This window comes from Anopheles merus, chromosome 2R, assembly GCF_017562075.2.
Source record: "Anopheles merus strain MAF chromosome 2R, AmerM5.1, whole genome shotgun sequence".
NCBI classification, from domain to species: Eukaryota; Metazoa; Arthropoda; class Insecta; order Diptera; family Culicidae; genus Anopheles; species Anopheles merus.
In genome coordinates this window covers 3,489,138-3,506,339 of record NC_054082.1, presented here as the reverse complement: position 1 = coordinate 3,506,339, position 17,202 = coordinate 3,489,138, and the positions used below count along the sequence as shown (strand labels likewise).

General features: G+C 46.5%; 2 protein-coding genes across 15 annotated transcripts in view; one reads left to right on the top strand and one right to left on the bottom strand.

Moving 5' to 3' along the window:
- The window catches only part of LOC121591162 (ataxin-2 homolog), a 61,171-nt gene that overhangs the window by 6,158 nt on the left and 37,811 nt on the right, over positions 1-17,202 (top strand). The gene's annotated exons all lie outside the window — the stretch shown is intronic.
- On the bottom strand, positions 12,345-16,313 carry LOC121591165 (proteoglycan 4-like). Its single transcript, XM_041911609.1, has 2 exons — positions 13,021-16,313; positions 12,345-12,954 (listed from the first exon to the last, which is right to left on the bottom strand). The coding sequence occupies exons 1-2, from the start codon at positions 15,465-15,467 to the stop codon at positions 12,921-12,923; spliced, it is 2,481 nt and encodes an 826-aa protein (XP_041767543.1). The 5' UTR covers positions 15,468-16,313; the 3' UTR covers positions 12,345-12,920.

The following is a 17,202-nucleotide window of genomic DNA, read 5'->3' as shown; positions in this document are numbered from 1 at the left end:
TTTATAGATCTGCACTCTTGACTCTGCTCGGATGCAGAAGACGTAAAGGATTAGTTTGGCTAACTTCTAGAATTCATCTCGGGGATTAAGAGGTGTGTGTGTGTGGTATGCGAAGTGCATTGGATTTATCGTTTGATTGCCTACTAAGGTAAGATTTGACGACGTCGAACCATCACTAATCATCATTACTCAACCACCTTTAGCTTCGACTTGTTTGGAGCATTTGACTTCAACGCATGGCTATCGAATGAGTCACACCTCGAAGGTAGTCTTGCACGGTTCGGGCTGCTTTTAGGATATGTTGTTGCGTGTGGCCGCGAAGGTAGCCCGGAGTTTTCGCATAAATTAAAACGCTTTGCGATGATTCACGCGAAATTGAACCAAAATGACGTAAGCAAAAGGCTTCTCATAACAGCAAGCCCTGCAAAGCCTTCGGATGGCTTGGGAAATTAGCATTAAAAGAGAACCAAATTTGTTTCGCTAGCTTTGCATCGCGAGCGCGAAAACGAAAAAAAAAAGAAACACTGCAACCATCCATATTGACTTTGGCTGGCCCGGCTTGGCTGGGTGTTGACAGAAACCTTCCCCGTGCCGAAAGGGGGCAACAATCCACCGCTTGCAGGTCCGACGAGCCAACATTTGCATTTGCATGTAACGGACGGAGGAAGCGCAGCAAAACGTGATCGAAGTACAAACGCGCTTTGAATAACACACGCACACACACACACACACACACACACACACACACACACACACAAACGCCTACCAGGCATAAAGTTGGGTCGTCTCCCACCCTGTAGTTGCAACAAACACGGGTGGGGAGCACGAATGGGGCCGTCATTGTCGTCGTCTAGTGGAAGGCTTCTCGTGCTGTAAATATGTAACCGTGAATTTTAAACAACCTTTGGAACGGTGCGACGGCCCTTCGTCCCCCCAACGAGGAAGGGAAAAAAAGGTTTTGCTGTACGCGCAGCAGAGCGCCGTGGCCGTGGCAAGAAGCCAGGTGGCGGAGGTGGAAGCAGTGACTGCACGAACACACACGTGGCTTTATCGCAATGTCTGTGCGCGTTCACGCTCGCGCCGTAAAACCGCTCCGTTGCGAACCGGTTGGTAACCGGTGGTAACGGAAATAGTAGACTCGGTTTCGAAAACTAGTCTCAAACCATATCATAATGCATAACCATGCTCACGTTTGAGTGGAGAGCCTTATTCGACTTCGTACGAACGTAAAACACACACCTCTATTCGCACGGATTCGTCCAATCGAAAGCGCAAACCAGTATTTTGGTCCTTCGAGCCGGATTGAATGACGTAGTACGATTTTGCCATACGTATTGCATTGATACAAGTAAGTCTTTTGACGGAGTTGTTAAAAATACTCCTCGTAAAAAGTGCCATCGACGACATTGAAACGTCACACGAGGAAATAGTTTTTTTAATAACCCTCATTTTTTTCTAACCTTTTTTATACACAAAGCCACAATGATAGATGACGCTCGCTACCGCTTCTCGCGACCCTTTCTCAGCAACGTCTCAACCCTGACTTAACCTTGGCTTTTAATCGGCATTCTTTTTATATTGTTTCCCTTACACAACTTCACACGGTCGTCATTGGTGTTGGGTGAGTTTGTATATGTGTGTGTGTGTCTCTGAGTTTACTTGATTCTTTTGGCAATGGCCGTAATTTTGATTGACCGCCCGGTCACGGACAGCCGACAGTGTCCGTTCCTGGGACGACCTGCACCTTCCAAAAGTGATCTCGACGCGACTGATGTCACTGTCACGGTACGCGGCTGAAGATCGCTTAAGCCGCGTGTCACTTCGTTGTTGTCCTTACGCTATCCTGGTTCATGGAGTCGTGAAAAAAGACACACAAGAAACTAAAGGCACAAACCTTGTAGTCCATGATTTTGATTGCGGTGAGGAGCGTTTTTTTGTAGTTGATTGTCGTTGTAAATTGCTGTTTCCTCTTCGGTGTCTCCAGCGCAACGTGCCGCAGTAATGGAAAGCAATGACAATTTGCCAGAATAGGCAAGGAGGACAAATCATAAAACAGTTTGCTTGGTGCCGGATTGTTTCGATGACAGCGCACTGGTGGATTTAACCTTCCGTCGTCGCTTAATTCGCTTGGAAACACGTGAAGCAAAAGGCAGATGGACGGAAGGTAGCCGCCATCGGCTGATGGGCACTCTTAGCCAGACGAGCCAGACAGACAGACAGGCCTTCAGCAATTTAGCGTGTGCGTGTGTGTGTAGTACCTGGCGAATTGGAGGGAACCTTCAATCATTTACTCACCACACACTTCTACACCGTATCTCCGTTGATGCCGAGACATAAGGCCCTCTCCGGTGGGGTGTTGCGAGCCCCTGCCTGCTTGCTTTATGTGTGAACCGCTCAACAACGGCACTCGCGCGCGGCGTGTGTGTTTTGCCACCGAAAACAATTGCGCATGGGAAGAAGAAAAAAAACGCATCACACATATGTTGCGGTTAAAATGTGCGAATGTTGCAGTCTGTTTACGCGTGTGTGTGTGTGTACTTTGTGTTTCGTTAGCATTGGCGTTGAGGAGGCCACAACAATTAAATGATGAAATAGGCAGGTATTTTTTGCAATAGATATTGGTGGACGTTCTACTGTAACCCCTTTTTCATATTGCTCATCTGCATGTATGAAGTGAATGAAACAATGCAACAACACTGTATGACATATTGTAGACAAAGCTTGTTGATTTTTCACGAGATTGTTTGTGGAAAAAACTGCGAAGTTACGAAATGACGCATTGTGTGTTATTGCTCTACAGTCTGTCATATACTGTGTCACCACAATTATGCTTCTGCTTGCTGATCCATTAATGTATGGTACGGTTCTTGTCTGGGTTCAGATATGTAATGATATGATGATGTGTATGATCAATGATGTATAGATGCCACAGGACAGTTGGTGTTGTCTTTGAACTTATGGAAATGTATTGAAATAGAGTAACCTAATAAACCAGCAAGAAGAATGTACTCCAATACAGTGCAATTTTGAATTACTTTTGCCAAAGTTGTTCTAGAAGGTAGAATAGTGTAGTCATTAAAGTACAAATAAAAAGTTCTGCATCCACAACTCCATTTAGATTGCACAGGCAACATCTCACTTTCGAACGAAAAGCAAAAGCAATCCAACGACTCTCATTTCCCTGCTGCTGCTTGTTCTGCGATCGTCTCCCTCTGTTACGTTGCGTTACGGGAAGTTTGCTGAACCCTGATGGGCCCGGTTGGTGGGTGGGTGGGTTGGCGGGTTGGATGGATAGTAGTCGGTTGATGCGTTCGCTCGCCTATTACGTGCTTTATGCGGGCTTGAAGATTATGTTTGTGGCTGGCAGCTTTCCAACCGTGCAATCGCCTTGCATTGAGAGCGCCAGCCCGCATCAGTGTGCCGAGGCCCCCTATCTCATCATCATCATCATCATCATTTTCGTTATAATCGTCTCCTTGAGCATCGCAATGCTGCTGCTGCTGCTGCTGCTGGCGTTGTTGGGTAAAGTGGTACGCTTCTCGGCGTGATGTTTTAGCCTTCCAGACGATCGCCTTGAAACACACACTCACACAGACGTTCCATCATTGAACCTTTCCAGCTCATTTTCATTTGGTTCCACCGGTTTGGTTTTGGTCCGCTTTGGGTTGCGTTGCGTTTTATTCCTGTATACATTTGGGCTGTTTTTCAGCATTTTTGTTTGCAGGTTTCTTTTCTTATTTGTGCTGGGGATTATTTTTTCCATCGACTAGTCGCGGTCGAAAGCGAAGCAGAAAATGCTGAAATTAAATTTCAGCAAGAAATCCCCGTACACACAATCGCCCGCAACGCTCCTTGGAATGGGGAATGCTTGCAGAGCTGATTGCCCTTCTAATCGCAATCGTTTATTCTTTTCCGATCTGCCGACATAAAAGAACCGACAGAGATGACTCATTTTGGAGGACAAGGCGATGATGTGAGCAGTAGGTTTGTTGGCTGAAACGATGCCGAACGAATGAGTTGTTGTGTGTATTTTAACGTTCTTGTGTGAATAATGCTTAATTTCTACTAATGAATACGGTTCGTTAATATTTCAAGAAGCAAACATGATGTTTAATTGACCATCCTTTCTATTCAACACCACGTTAAATCAAAATAGTTGCAAGAATAGTTCCTCTCTACCTGAGCTGCACATACATAAGTGCATAGTTGTGCGCTGCCGTCAGAAGAAACACTTCTTGACAGCCGAAACGAAAATCCGAAACCCGAACAAAGAACTTAACGCTCACCGGGAGAGCGGACGAGAGATGGATCACCGTTTAGGAATGTTGAGTTTCTTCAGTACGTGCTGCAAACAAAGCAATCGATCCTAACAGAACGGAAACGATTCAAAAAGCCATGAAAAGAGGCGCTTTATTTCATTCTCATCTTATCCAGGTGCATCATCCAGGAGAGGGTTCGTTTCATCTCCAGCTGCCACAGCATTCATCACGTCCGCCGCGAGTTGAACTCAACCAAGTTCTGGGCCAGCTGGCGGCCGATGCACCACCACCACCACCAACACCGCTCGAATGTGCACATGCGATGAAAGTTGTGTACGCCAAAAAAGAAAACATAAATCCGTAGGAGAAAATGTGAACAAAAACGGAATGGTGAAGCTGCTGCTGCTGCTGGTATGCCTTCTGTTCGTTTTAGCGGCTTAGGGCAGGATCCTTGCCCCTCGACCCAGACAGGTTTGAGACAGCAACTGAACCGTGCAGGGTGGGATTCGGGAGCGCACAATAAAAAAACTCTGGGTCGATGCCAGCAGAACAGTTGGCTCAGGCAGAAGCACGTATTTGAGGTGTTTTCGTTACCTTCCAGTGCCCTTCCATGACCCTTGGCAGATACTTGTGCCTCTGTCTCTACATGTCTGTGTGTGTTTGTGCGCTCACTGGTTTGGGTTTCCATTACACATGATGATGGTGGTGGCTGATTTTTTGTGACCTACACTTCCTGATCGTGGAGCAAGTAACACAAAAAGGAGATCGACAGAGAGAGACCGCGAGAGGACAAAAAAAAAGGCTAGCAATAACCGGCTCTCGGCACGAATGTGTAAGGCTTTTCCTCTTGCAGGTTTGATCCCGCGGGTTGAACCGGAAATTCTTCTCGATCGAGAGCACTTTCGGGCTGCAGTTTTTGAGCCGGAATTTCTGGTTGAAGCAAGAGTGCGGCCGTTGTGGCGGAAATCAAACGCAGAAAGGTCTAGCAAGTGCTGTGATTAGCCCAGATTTTTTTTCAAGGGGAAACCTGTCCCTCAGATTTGCAAAGTCTGCAAAAATTGTAACATGTAAAGGTGTAGAAACGTTGTAATACTCGCACATAAGCCAGACCATCGTTCTTTGAGCTGTGTCTATTTCCGGACCGAAGCTATCTCGTTCCAGTTCATGAAGTTCAACTGCTCTTGGGGACGTGTTTCAACCGTAGAAGAGAATGATAAGAAGAGAAAACCGTGCACCAAGTGACGGACGGACGGACATTTTGTGTAAAAAAGGGTCTAAAATAATCTTGCACTGGCAAGGGGGCAAAAAGACAGAGCCCCCCCCCCCCCCCCTTCTGTTCATTAGGCTTTGATGGCAAAACTATCAAAAGTCCTACGGTCCAAATTTTACCAAAACGCGAACCACGCCGACGTTCCAGGTCTTCTATGCGGCAATGCAGTAGAAGACTTTCCCGGGATTTTTTACTTCTCTCTCTCTCTCTCTCTGTTGATAGGCACCGGAAATAAAACCCACAAAATCCGCGTGATATAAGCTGTGATGGGCGCAATAAAAGAAGCAAAAGTTGGTCGCGAACTTTGCCCCCCCGACGTAGATGGGGCGAGTTGCAGTCCCACACAGGCACGGGTCCGCCATCGTCCCGGACCCCGAGCGCGCGTGTCATTAATTATTCATGACATTTTACTTCTTGTCTCACGGCTGCTGGTTGGTTGTGTTACTGCAGCATGCATGCAGTGAAAGCATAAAGCGGCCACAGCGCGTCCTTGATGATGGACTAGTTTAACTTTCTGCTGCTGCTGCATGTCTGGCATAGCGCGTCACATGATTGGCTGAATGCTAGTTTTAAAGCGACGATAAGAAAAGTCTGTCACCGAATGTGAAGACATTTGCAAGGCATGTGTTTTCTTTTTTCGGGCCTTTTTGTAGACAAACAGCATTCCAACTTTGATTAGTCATGTCGCTTTCGTCGCTAGGAGGTAAAGCAACCGAAACATAATCGAATAAGCTTTCAGACAGAAGCGAGCGTTCAAATGGTTCAAAAGCGTCTGCGTTTCTTCCCCAGTGTGGATGGTTTTTCTTTTCGGCTGACGATACAACTGTGCATAAAAAGCTCGCTGTGTGAGTTGAGTGACACCTCATCGCGCCACGGGGGCACGCCCGTGTCGTGCCATTTGTGTGCCGCCGAGCAGCGCCGTGCCAAACGGCGGGTTGACATTCACGGGCAAGCGTGGCCGAGAGCAAAGTTTAACGGCACCCTTTTGCTCGGTGTATCTTTATTTTCCGAATCGCATTTGTATTGGGTTGCTTGTTTTTGCTGCATTCTGTCGGATGATGTCACGGATGCAGTTGGTGCTGCTTTGGTCGTTCTCCTTGATGCTTTCATTTTTTCACGCCCCGACAAGATGCCCTCCCTGCAGTGGGGAAGATTTGTTGTTGCGCGCGCTGCACCGCTGTTGCTGTTTTGTCCCGTGTTGCGAAGGAAACATCTGGTCCGAACCGTGCACACCATCACGTCATCCGCTCTATTCGTGCGGCGGGCGGCGGGCACTGAGTGGTTCAGTTTGAGAAATTAAATCCTATCTAGCTGCTGATCCCGGGGGAAATTATTTTTCCTCCGGCCACAAGTCCCCGTGTCCCCGTGGGAAAACGGAGTTGCCGTTTCTCAGCTTTTTCGTGTCTGATTGGTATTTTAGCCTGGGCAAACAATCAATTTGGTGGCTGGCTGGCTGGCTGTGGTGGCCACCTTCTCTCTCCGTGCCGAGGAACAGATGGTGTCTGAAGCTGTTGAATATTTTATACCCGCTACGAAGATGATGTGTGGGGTGAGGGATTTGCGCCGGATTGGTCTTTCTTTCTCTTCCTCTAATGCAGCCTTATAAAGCTGTGTTCAGCGCGCTTAGCTGCTCTCCCCGGCTGACGCTGACAAAGTGCTCCTTAACAGCTACACATATTGTGAGGATTTATATGGTTTTGCTTGCTATTCGTCGACCATTTATTGTTTCAGCCCCTTGTTTTAGGGGCCTCTGGAGCGCATAATGCACACCACGGGAAGCATAGGCTGCATAAACCTCTCAGCTCTCGACTGAAGCCTTCCGTGGATTCCGTGGACTATATTGGAAGTGAGGAAGAATGAGAAGTGTAAAACATCCCGGGTGTCCCCTTCAGAGTGCGTTGCTCTCGTACTTTCCGGTATCCGAAGTTCTGGTAGGGCTTCTTATCAGCCGCCGCTGGAACCTTTGAAGGTATTTTCTTTTCCATGCTCCCTCTGTACGTTTCGGTCGAACTCAGCACGAGTTCTCAGGTTTCGATTCTGGGTTTTCGGAAGCATTATCCCGGAGTTGCCGCGCAGCTAAAGTTTCACGGCAAACTGTCCGTGCCCAGGATCCGTTCTTACCCGGCTTCCTCCAACCGTTCCAATCATTCAATTCATCGGAGAGCAACTGCCGGGCCGGATGGGGTTTGCTTCCATACACCTCCATCGACAATGGCACGAAACTTTACGTTTCCCTTCGCTTCGGTGGTACCTTTTTCGGTAAACTTGTCGAGAGGCAGCTGGAGACGCCGAAGAATGGTTATTGTAAATTTCAAGCACCTAAAATAAAAAAAATGAATGTACTTGGCGAAACAGTTTTTCTTTGCTGCACATTCTCACGAGCGTCGTTTTTGCACAATCGCTGTTTCTACTTGACATTCACTGTTAACTTTTCGGTGTCGATCGATCCTGCAGGCAATCCGGAGTATGCCAGGCCGGTGGGGGGGAGGAAGCACAGCAAGTCGATGGCATTTCGCATGCGAAGTTCAGTAACCGATTGTCTTTGGGGTTTGGTGGTTGCTTGTTGCATGAAAAGATGGAGCATGGTGGTTTGAGGTTAATTTAGGGTAGGTTCAATGGCATGGCTTGGCTAACCGCAGACAGAAGCATTGCATATTGTAGAACGGACATTAAGGTTGGGATTAAAAATGGAAGAGTGGTAGAGACGTTCCACCCCACAGCGTTACACGTTGGATGTAGTCGGTTTCGTTTGATGCTATAGTTCCCGATAGTGCTGATAGCTTCTTTAAATTGATTCAAAATAATGAAGACCCTCCCAAAGTATGTTTTGCAAGTTGCTGCATGCTCCCGTGGCACCACAAAATCCAACAGATCGTTGATAATAGCCCCTACACCAGCTTACGTGCAACTTCGTGACATTCATACACGTCTGGTCAACCGGTCCGATTTGGCACCAAGCGACCAATAATGGGGGTACACAGGCAGTCGTGCCTGAAATGTCCTCTCACGAGGCGCGACGTGATAATAATCGGTTAACGCACATACCTTCGTCCCATACAGCCGGCAATGGCCGGGGCCGGATCCAACGATTACGAGCGTCTTTGCGTGAACACTTGATTTAGTCGAGCGAATTCTGTTCGATAATCGCCGATTCCTTGACGCGTGATGTGTTTCAAGGTCAGCGAACCGAAACGGAAGGGGAAAAAAAAATCATGTCCGAGAGTAATCAGATCGATACGGTTCAACTCTTTCACCGACCGCAACCGGCCAGCATGCAAAAACGCTCCCCACGGGAGGGGAGAGAAACCCGACCGAGTCCTAGGCGTCACCTTCTCGTCATCATCTACCGTGAGGCCAACAAGTGCGTGTGTACGTCCGCGAACGTAAAGGCATAACGCGCCATCAATTATATCACCTTGAACTCCACCTCGTGCGCTTCAGTAGAAGGTCCGCGTTTCGCGAGGCGCTGCGCTGCGGTCCGGGAATGGTTCAGTGGTTTTTCTTGTCGTTAACCTCCCTGCCTGAACATTGTTTCCATTTTATTGTTTGCGCGAGGATGAAATCGTCTGGTTGGTCGTGGCGGTAATTGGTAGCCCAGCAGAACCGTCTCCTTCCTGGGGAGAAGAAACAATACCGATGGCTGGTTTCGAGTGGTTGAAGTTAAATTGGTGATTTGTGTGTGCTTTGATGGCGGGCCAACCGTTGCTGCAGGAAGTTCCAATTTCAATCATTCTTCTTGTACTCGGCAGTTCATTGACGGTGCAGAAAGCATTGTTGTTCTTGGGAAGTTCGTTTCAAGTTCAACTGAGGTTGAGCTGCATGCCGTCAAGGTAAAGTTCGATGAGAAATGTTGGGAATGCTCGTTGATTATCTAAAAGTGGACAAAGTTAAATAAAATCATTTGAAATCGTGTTTGTTTGACGAGTTGCCTTAAACTACTAAACTGAAACTCTCAAACATCTCACAGCAGATGTTGATAACGTTGAATTGCTTTAAATCTCTCAATCTTTTCATCGTATTTTTTAGCTGCTAGCGTTTCTGCCACACTCGAAATGGAACTTAGAACGCTCCTAGAACGGGTCCCCCTTTGCTTGAAACCAAAATTAATTTTGCATTCTAATGGCATTCGTTCTTCATTGCAACACCGCTCGCTGCATCTGGTGCCAATTAATGATCGGTCGTTTATTTTCCAGGGAGCCGGTTGTACCAAAGAAGAAGGGATACTACAGCGCACTGGAATCGGTTTGCAATGGCAACATTCGTTTTCTATTACCTCAGATCCGGACAAACGGGGGTACTTCTAATGGTGCCGGCTTTTCAAAAGCATTTTGCCGTCTGATGCGGGAGTTTCGTTACAACAATAGAAGAGTGAGAGCGAGAGTGGGAGAGTGCTATAAATGTTATCTTGATGCGGCTAAATTGCTGGAATGGATCCTTTCTTTGAAACTGAAGCTGAACCGCATATTGATTGGGAATTACCGAAGCAAACCACCACCGCAACATCACGCTTGTTTTTTTTTTCTGCGAGAAACACTTACCAATCTGCACGAATAAATTGTTGCAGTATATAATTTTGCAGTCCAAATATCGAGCCCCTTCTTTCGACGTATCAGGAACAGTTTTCTTTCGGGATCTAGATAATCATTTTTATAAATTCAGTGTACATTTCGAAACGATCGCAACCATCGGGAGTGATGGAAACCCTATCCCTCTCGATAAGCCCCGGTCTCCATGGCAAGGCGGGGGTTTATTTGCATCCTTTTTTTTTGCGTTTGTGTGTGTGTCGATCGAACCCTTCTCTTCTGTTAGCAGGAACGGATTTTTTGAGGCCAATGGAACATAATAATCGCCTCCATTTTTCATGGTTATATGAACCCTCCCAATGGTGCGTGTGGTGAAGGGTGGTGATGGTGGTGGTGGTGGTGGTTGCCTCTAGTGTGTGGGATCCCTTCTTTTATTTCTGGAGGCTTTTTGGGCCGCAGAAAGCATGTCGTCCAGTCCCGTTTTGGCAGCAACCCCTCGTCGACCGGCTTACCGTTTATCGATGATGAGGATTTGCCAGGATTTCTATCGTGGTACCCAAAACGGTCATCCTTTTGTTGAAGCCTTTGGGGCAGAGCTCGTACAGTATTGCTATTCCTTTTTTTTTGTTGGCGAAGGCTCTCATATTTGCCGGTTAGAATAGCGACAGGGTTGGGTTCAGCATAGTTTGTGTACCCTGCGGGCAATCGGAGCCAACGAGTTTGCCGTTTTGGAAATACAATCCTCTCCTTGCACATCAGCTCACTTTCGTAGCGTGTGGATCCACCATCATGTTTCATTTGGGGTTTTTTGGCTGTATCTTTGGCAATATATTTTATCTGTAGGGTCTTTTGGCTCTCTCTCTCTCTCTAACTGTTTTCAACAGCAAAGCTTAAAACTATCCACGACTTCAACTACTGTACTACGTCGTTGGTGTATTGCGGAGGGAAGTGAGGTCTAATCAAATTATACATAGCGATGCAGCAAAAGTTAAGAGATTTGTGGCAGAAACTGTGTGTGTGTGTATGTGTTGTATGTGTAATTGTGCTCGGTGTTTTGACGACCGGAGTGCTTCTTCTTAGAGACATGAAATTTGATTCTGTTGGTAGACACACGAGACAAGGAATAGGAGAGTATAAATTTGATTACGGTCTCTGCAGCACCAGCAGTAGCAGAATTCAAAGTTTCTTGTTTCTCACCTGCGCAATAGTTTCTCGTTTTATGAGGTAGCAGAGCGTAACTTTGTTTTGTTCTATAGTTTTCGAACAAAGTTTGTGTCGTCCTGCTCTGGTGTTCAAATACTCATCCATCATCATTTAGATTCGATTCGTTCGTCGCTTTCGTCGGACATGTACAGGACGAAGTGTAGTTGGTGTCCGAGTTCCTGCTCTATGTAGTGTAGCTGTTGGTGAAACATCGACTCTGCTTAAAGCGGTAGCTTTTTCCGTGTGGGACTTTTACCCTTTCACCACGAAACATCTGCAGCAAAGGACAGCATGTTGAAACATTCCGCAAGCCATCGGTATCAAACATCGAGTGCTACAGTGAAGAATCGATGCGGGAAGAGCCCTCGCTACATTACTCACTAACACGTCCTTCGCACAACACACACACACACAGACACACGCCACATACAACGGTGAAGTGGTTGGTCTGTGTGCCTTTCTCAATCCCGAAAGCATTCTGTGCTTCGTGTAGAAAAGTGAATTTTGTGCTGGAAGGGAAAAAAGGCCAAACTAACTACATGAGAAAGATGCCATCGGGCGTTCTCTGGACTGCAGAATGATTTAACGCTACTAGCTAGGAGCTGGAAAAGTGAGCTCGTTCGTACACGCTCGAACACGGCTCCCTCCGCGTGTCGTTGAGCCATGGGGTTGTGTGTTGTATGTGTGTGGTGTGTGTCGATGGAAACATGGGTTTTCTATTCCCTCCTCCCGGGTCCCGGCCAGCACTGACCAAACCCCTTGAAGTGATAGAAATGGTGATCACTTCACCGTACATGGACGCGTACCACCCGCCATTTGGTACAATCTAGCCAGTGTGGTTTTTGTACCATGTTTGTGTTCTTCGGTACGCTAGAAAAGCAGGAAAGGACACACCACTACCACCACGATTGGAGTAGTGTAAATGTTGTGGAAAGCTGAAATTGACGAATGCTTCACAAGGCTTGCGATAAGTTTTCTTTTTGTTGTTCGAGATTGTCGCACTGCTTCTAATGAGCGGCTGCTAGTGGAAAAGGAAGAATGCGTTAAAGTGTATGGTTTTAGGGATATTGATTACGGGAGGACCAAACATAATGCAAAAAGGTTCTGAACGGTTTATTAGTGTACCCAAAGTTCGAGAAAGTTGTACATGTAGCTCATACATTTTGAGTTGAAAATATAATAAATCTTCCATTCAATTCATTTGCGTTACTTGCTGAAATTGCAAATCGATTGCAAGAAATAATTAATTCATATCAAAATAAATTGCGTGGTTATCTTCTCCTAATGCTTCGTGTGTCTGTGTAGTCCTTTATTTGTTTATGTTAAAGAGTTGTTGATGTAGTAAATCCTCCATTCAATTCATGTTCCTCAATTCATTGTAAATCAATCGTAAGAAAAAGTTCATATCAAAAGAAAACGTTTGGTTATCTTACCCCAAAGTCTTTTGTACTTCGGCGAAGAATACATTTCATGTAACAAACTATCATAAAATATAAAAATTATCCTGATCGGTCTATCGGTCAGTTTGGCAAACTTAATGAATTTCGAGTCCTAAATCTTGGTATTTCACATTGAGATATCATATATCAGATTTAGCTCTTGCTGAAACGTTTTCAACATATTTCAGCAACCATGCAATGCAATACTTCACCCCTGATCGCTCATTTACGGCTTGGTTTTTTCTGTCGTTGGTGGTTTGCTGGAAAGAAAAGTAAAATGTAACTGTTCTATACTCTGGTCCACAACGAGCGACTTAAAATCTTACCTTTCTTTCTTGTGACTACGATCTTTTCGATCGTTCGTTCTGCTGCTACTGCTGGATGATTTCTTCTTGGCACAGGAAACACAGATCGATACAGTTGGTTCGTTACGCACTTTGCAGGCCGTGCATTTCCACCGCTTAGACGGTTCACTGTCATTTGTGGTAACGCTGGACGTAGTTTTGCTGGTGTTAGCTGTATTCCGTGAGCTGCGGTGCTGCTTCGGCTCCTCCGGTTTCGGTTCCTCCGGTTTCGGTTCCTCCGGTTTCGGTTCATTCGGTTTTGACTCTTTCGGTTGCGACTCCTTCGGTTTTGATTCTTTAGGTTTCGACTCCTTCGGTTTCGGTTCCTCCGGTTTCGGTTCCTTCGGTTTTGACTCTTTCGGTTGCGACTCTTTCGGTTTTGATTCTTTAGGTTTCGACTCCTTCGGTTTTGATTCTTTAGGCTTCGACTCCTTTGATTTCGACTCCTTCGATTTCGACTCCTTCGGATTCGATTCTTTCGGTTTCGATTCCTTCGGTTTCGAATCCTTCGATTTCAACTCTTTTGATACCGACTCCTTCGATTTCAACTCTATTGATTTCGACTCCTTCGCTTTCGATTCTTTCGGTTTCGACTCCTTCGCTTTCGATTCTCTCGGTTTCGACTCCTTTGATGATTTTGACTCCTTCGGTTTCGATTCTTTCGACTTCGGCATAGAGCTGTTACAAGCGATGCAGGTTTTCTTGTGTGGTTCGTTTCGTACCATACACACCTCACATGCCCATCTGTTGCCGGAATCAGCCATCAGGTCCTTGAAAGATCGTACCGGCGGTTGGTCATCATGCAACGGCTCTGGCTCGGCAAATTTAAACTTCATTGTCGCAGCGGGAAATGGATCATCCTGCAGCTGAGGTGGCCAGCTTCCGAGTAGCTGCGGTCGTGCAAATACAAACGTATTGATTTCACGCAGTAGTGTACTGGCTGTACTACTTTCTGTTTTCTCTGGTGGTGTCTGTTTCTGATCATGTTTTCGAACGCTAGTCTCTTTGTCGCTTGCGTTAGGTTTAAACTCACGCACGTTATCGGCCACCGGAAGTGTGCGACCTTTTAATGGTACGATGTTATCAAACTGTGGCAACCCTTTGATCAGCGGGGGTAGCTGTACGTTTGGGAGCTGGACCGGCTGTATCTTGGACAGCTGGGGTTCCTTTACCGGTTTTGCATGTATCCGTGTTCTTTTCGTTGTCTGCTTGCCACCGGTCGGTGTGCTTTGTTTGTTTCGCTCTATAGGACTGATCGGCACCGGAGGTTGGAGTCCGAGCTGTACCGGGAGCGTGTACTCCATCAAGGGAACAATCGGCGGCAGTGGTCGTTGCAGCTGCTGCTCTGTCTCTTGAGAATGTTCTCTCTTTGGCACGCGCATTGGTTGGACCATTGGAAGGGACCGTGACTTACACAGTGTCGCCTTCGAATGGGCTGCTGTGCGGTCCGATCTGTTCGTAGCATATTTATCCACTATCGCAAGTATTCGTTGCGAAGGGTACGGAACTGTCGAGCCACGGGAAGAGGAGGCCGATCCGTTTTCTGTTGGGATTTTTCTTCTTATCAGCGTAGTGACTGCCGTTGAATTAGGATCGTACCTGGCCAGCATTTGTGCGGCGGATGCACCACCGTAGCGAGTAAACCCTTCGTAAAACGGTGACCCTCCGTACTCCGGCGGAATATAACCAGTGGTCAGCGATTTTGCCACAGCGGTAATGGACGGTTTGAAGGATGGACGCTGGGAGGAAGCGAAGGAATCGTTTCTCCCCCTGGTAGGTTGAAGATGTGGGGTACCGAACAGCGGCTTGTGTATATTGCCATGGTGCCGTTGCTGCTGCATTCGTTTGCGATAGTGTGCGTTACCAAGAAAACCGGTAAGGCGGCGGTTTTGAACAGCCGGCACCGTATTGAATCGGCCCAAAGTCTTCGGTGGCTCGGGAACGTCGCACGTTTTTCCTTCACTTTCACACAGTCGGCGACGTTTTGCAGCCGTCTCACAGAGGAGGCTTTTGTTATTGTTGAACTCATTCGACTCGGGCACATTCTGTGAATGATGAACCACCTGCCCCAGCTCTTCTGGCGTTTGCGTTGCAAGGCTGCGGGATAATCTTCGCACTTCCTGCTGATTATGCGACGATTCAATGACGTCCTTTGAAAGACGAAACGGCAACAGCTTTGAAAACATGCACGAAAAGTTGGATCGAATTTTGTCGACAAAAGATTCTTCGTTGTGGTAGATGCTGCTGCTGCTGCTGTTGTTTATATTCGAGACGCTGCTTACATTCTTTCTGCCATCGATACTGTCTTCGGAAACGTTTTTCCATCCGGATGGCGAGGGAGTTTCTTCATCCTTTTCGTCCGAATGTTCTCCACCGCATTCCTCTACACGTCCCCCTGTACGCGGTGATGTTGAATCTCCGTGAGGCATTTTGTCCTTTTCGCACACGCGTGTAACGTACGGTGTTATCGTCAACGTGCTCTGCTTCACCAAATGAAGTGTTCACACATTCCAAATTCACAATTGTTTGCTGTTCCTGTTCCTGCGAAGAGCAGCTCGATTTATCACCAACGAAAGATCTGTGTTCGCTCACGCAACTTGCTGCACACTCGTTAGCGATCGGAAGTCGATTTGACAGTTCACTTGTTTGTTTACCAACAAGACGCCCAAGGTGTAGTTAGCTGAGGTGCGCTCGTTTTGTTTTCAAATGGACCGTTGGTAGCCTAGGTGGCAAATTTGATTTGGCTCGTTATCTAGCTGATTTGATGGCTTAATAGAATAATAATTTAAAAAAGAGATAATAATTTAAAAAAGACTGTTAAATTGCTTCGCAAAAGAATTGCTGCGCTAATTTCGTTCTACATGTTCGTGATTTTGCACAGTTTTAGCCAAAAAATGTATCTTAAAATGTATCATGCCGTGTTCCATCACATTATTTCCTTTTTTGGAAATACTATTGATTTGTTATTTATTTCTCTGCTCCTGCAATCTGCCGCAACGGAATAAAGAGTATCGGCAAGGGTGCCGAAAGGGTTTTGGGCGTTTGGGAAATTTATGTTTCCTTGCTGTTTTACGCTTCTTTTCCCGTAGGTGCATTACGTCAAATCGTGCAACGAAAACGAATGAGCTAGGTTTAGCGCGGTTGGATGGTGAATTCTTTGCCCGAAGTAGGGCCAGAAGCAACGTGCCTTCGACGAGCTTTGATAGCATCTCTAGTGTTTTGTGCGCAGGTTATGCAGAACGAACCGTTGAGTTGGTGGTTACGTTGGAAGAATTTTAATTAGCAAACCCACTGCCACACCTCCACCAGGAAATGCCACGTTGTCAAAAATAAAACGGGCTCAGTGCAACACACACACACGCGCGCGCATTCCTTTGCTTTTTAAAAGGACCTTCCTTTGCGCAAAAAAAGCAAATAGGCTGCGTTCTGATTCGATCGTTTTGAGAATGGGATTTTAGGAACGACAAAGACGAAAAGTGGCCTCGTTTCACTAAACGCCCTTTTTCCGGCAGGGTTCCGTCTAGTTGGACGTGTTGGAAAATGCAACCTTTTTGTCGCTTCGATTGCTTCCTTCTAGTCCCAATTTAAGGTGACGTATTTTAAAGGTGACAAGGAACAAAAACAACACAAAGGAAACAGGATAGAAAGCGTAATAGAAAATACGGCTCGAAAACAAAGACAATCTTATTAGGACGAAGTGGTTGTGACGAAGGAAAATGTTCGTTTCCCTTACCTTACCAGGCCGAAGAAAGTGAAATTATTATGGTACACACGATAGCGAAACGAGGCAGGAAAAACACGCCAAACTCGCGCTCGCTTTATGATTGCCGTCGATAATTGAAGTCGGCTCACACAGCCACACCTCCCCCCTTCAGAGCACTCATACAGGTCGGGAAAAGCAACGCCCTGTGGTGTACCTGGGTGAGTGGGAGTGTGAGCAAAACGTAAAAAAACAACAAATGGCCCGTAAAAGGAAGAAAGTACTGCCAGGAGCATACCAAGTGGTGGTAACATATCTCTCCTTCTCTTCCTGTCGGAGAGGATAAAGTCGCAACGGGTCCGCGCCTGGATGATGTGAAGATTGGTAATGATGGTGATGATGATGATCAAATCGTATTTGCGGTCATAATCTCGTGTACTCACTTGCGGGGTTTTATTTTCCTG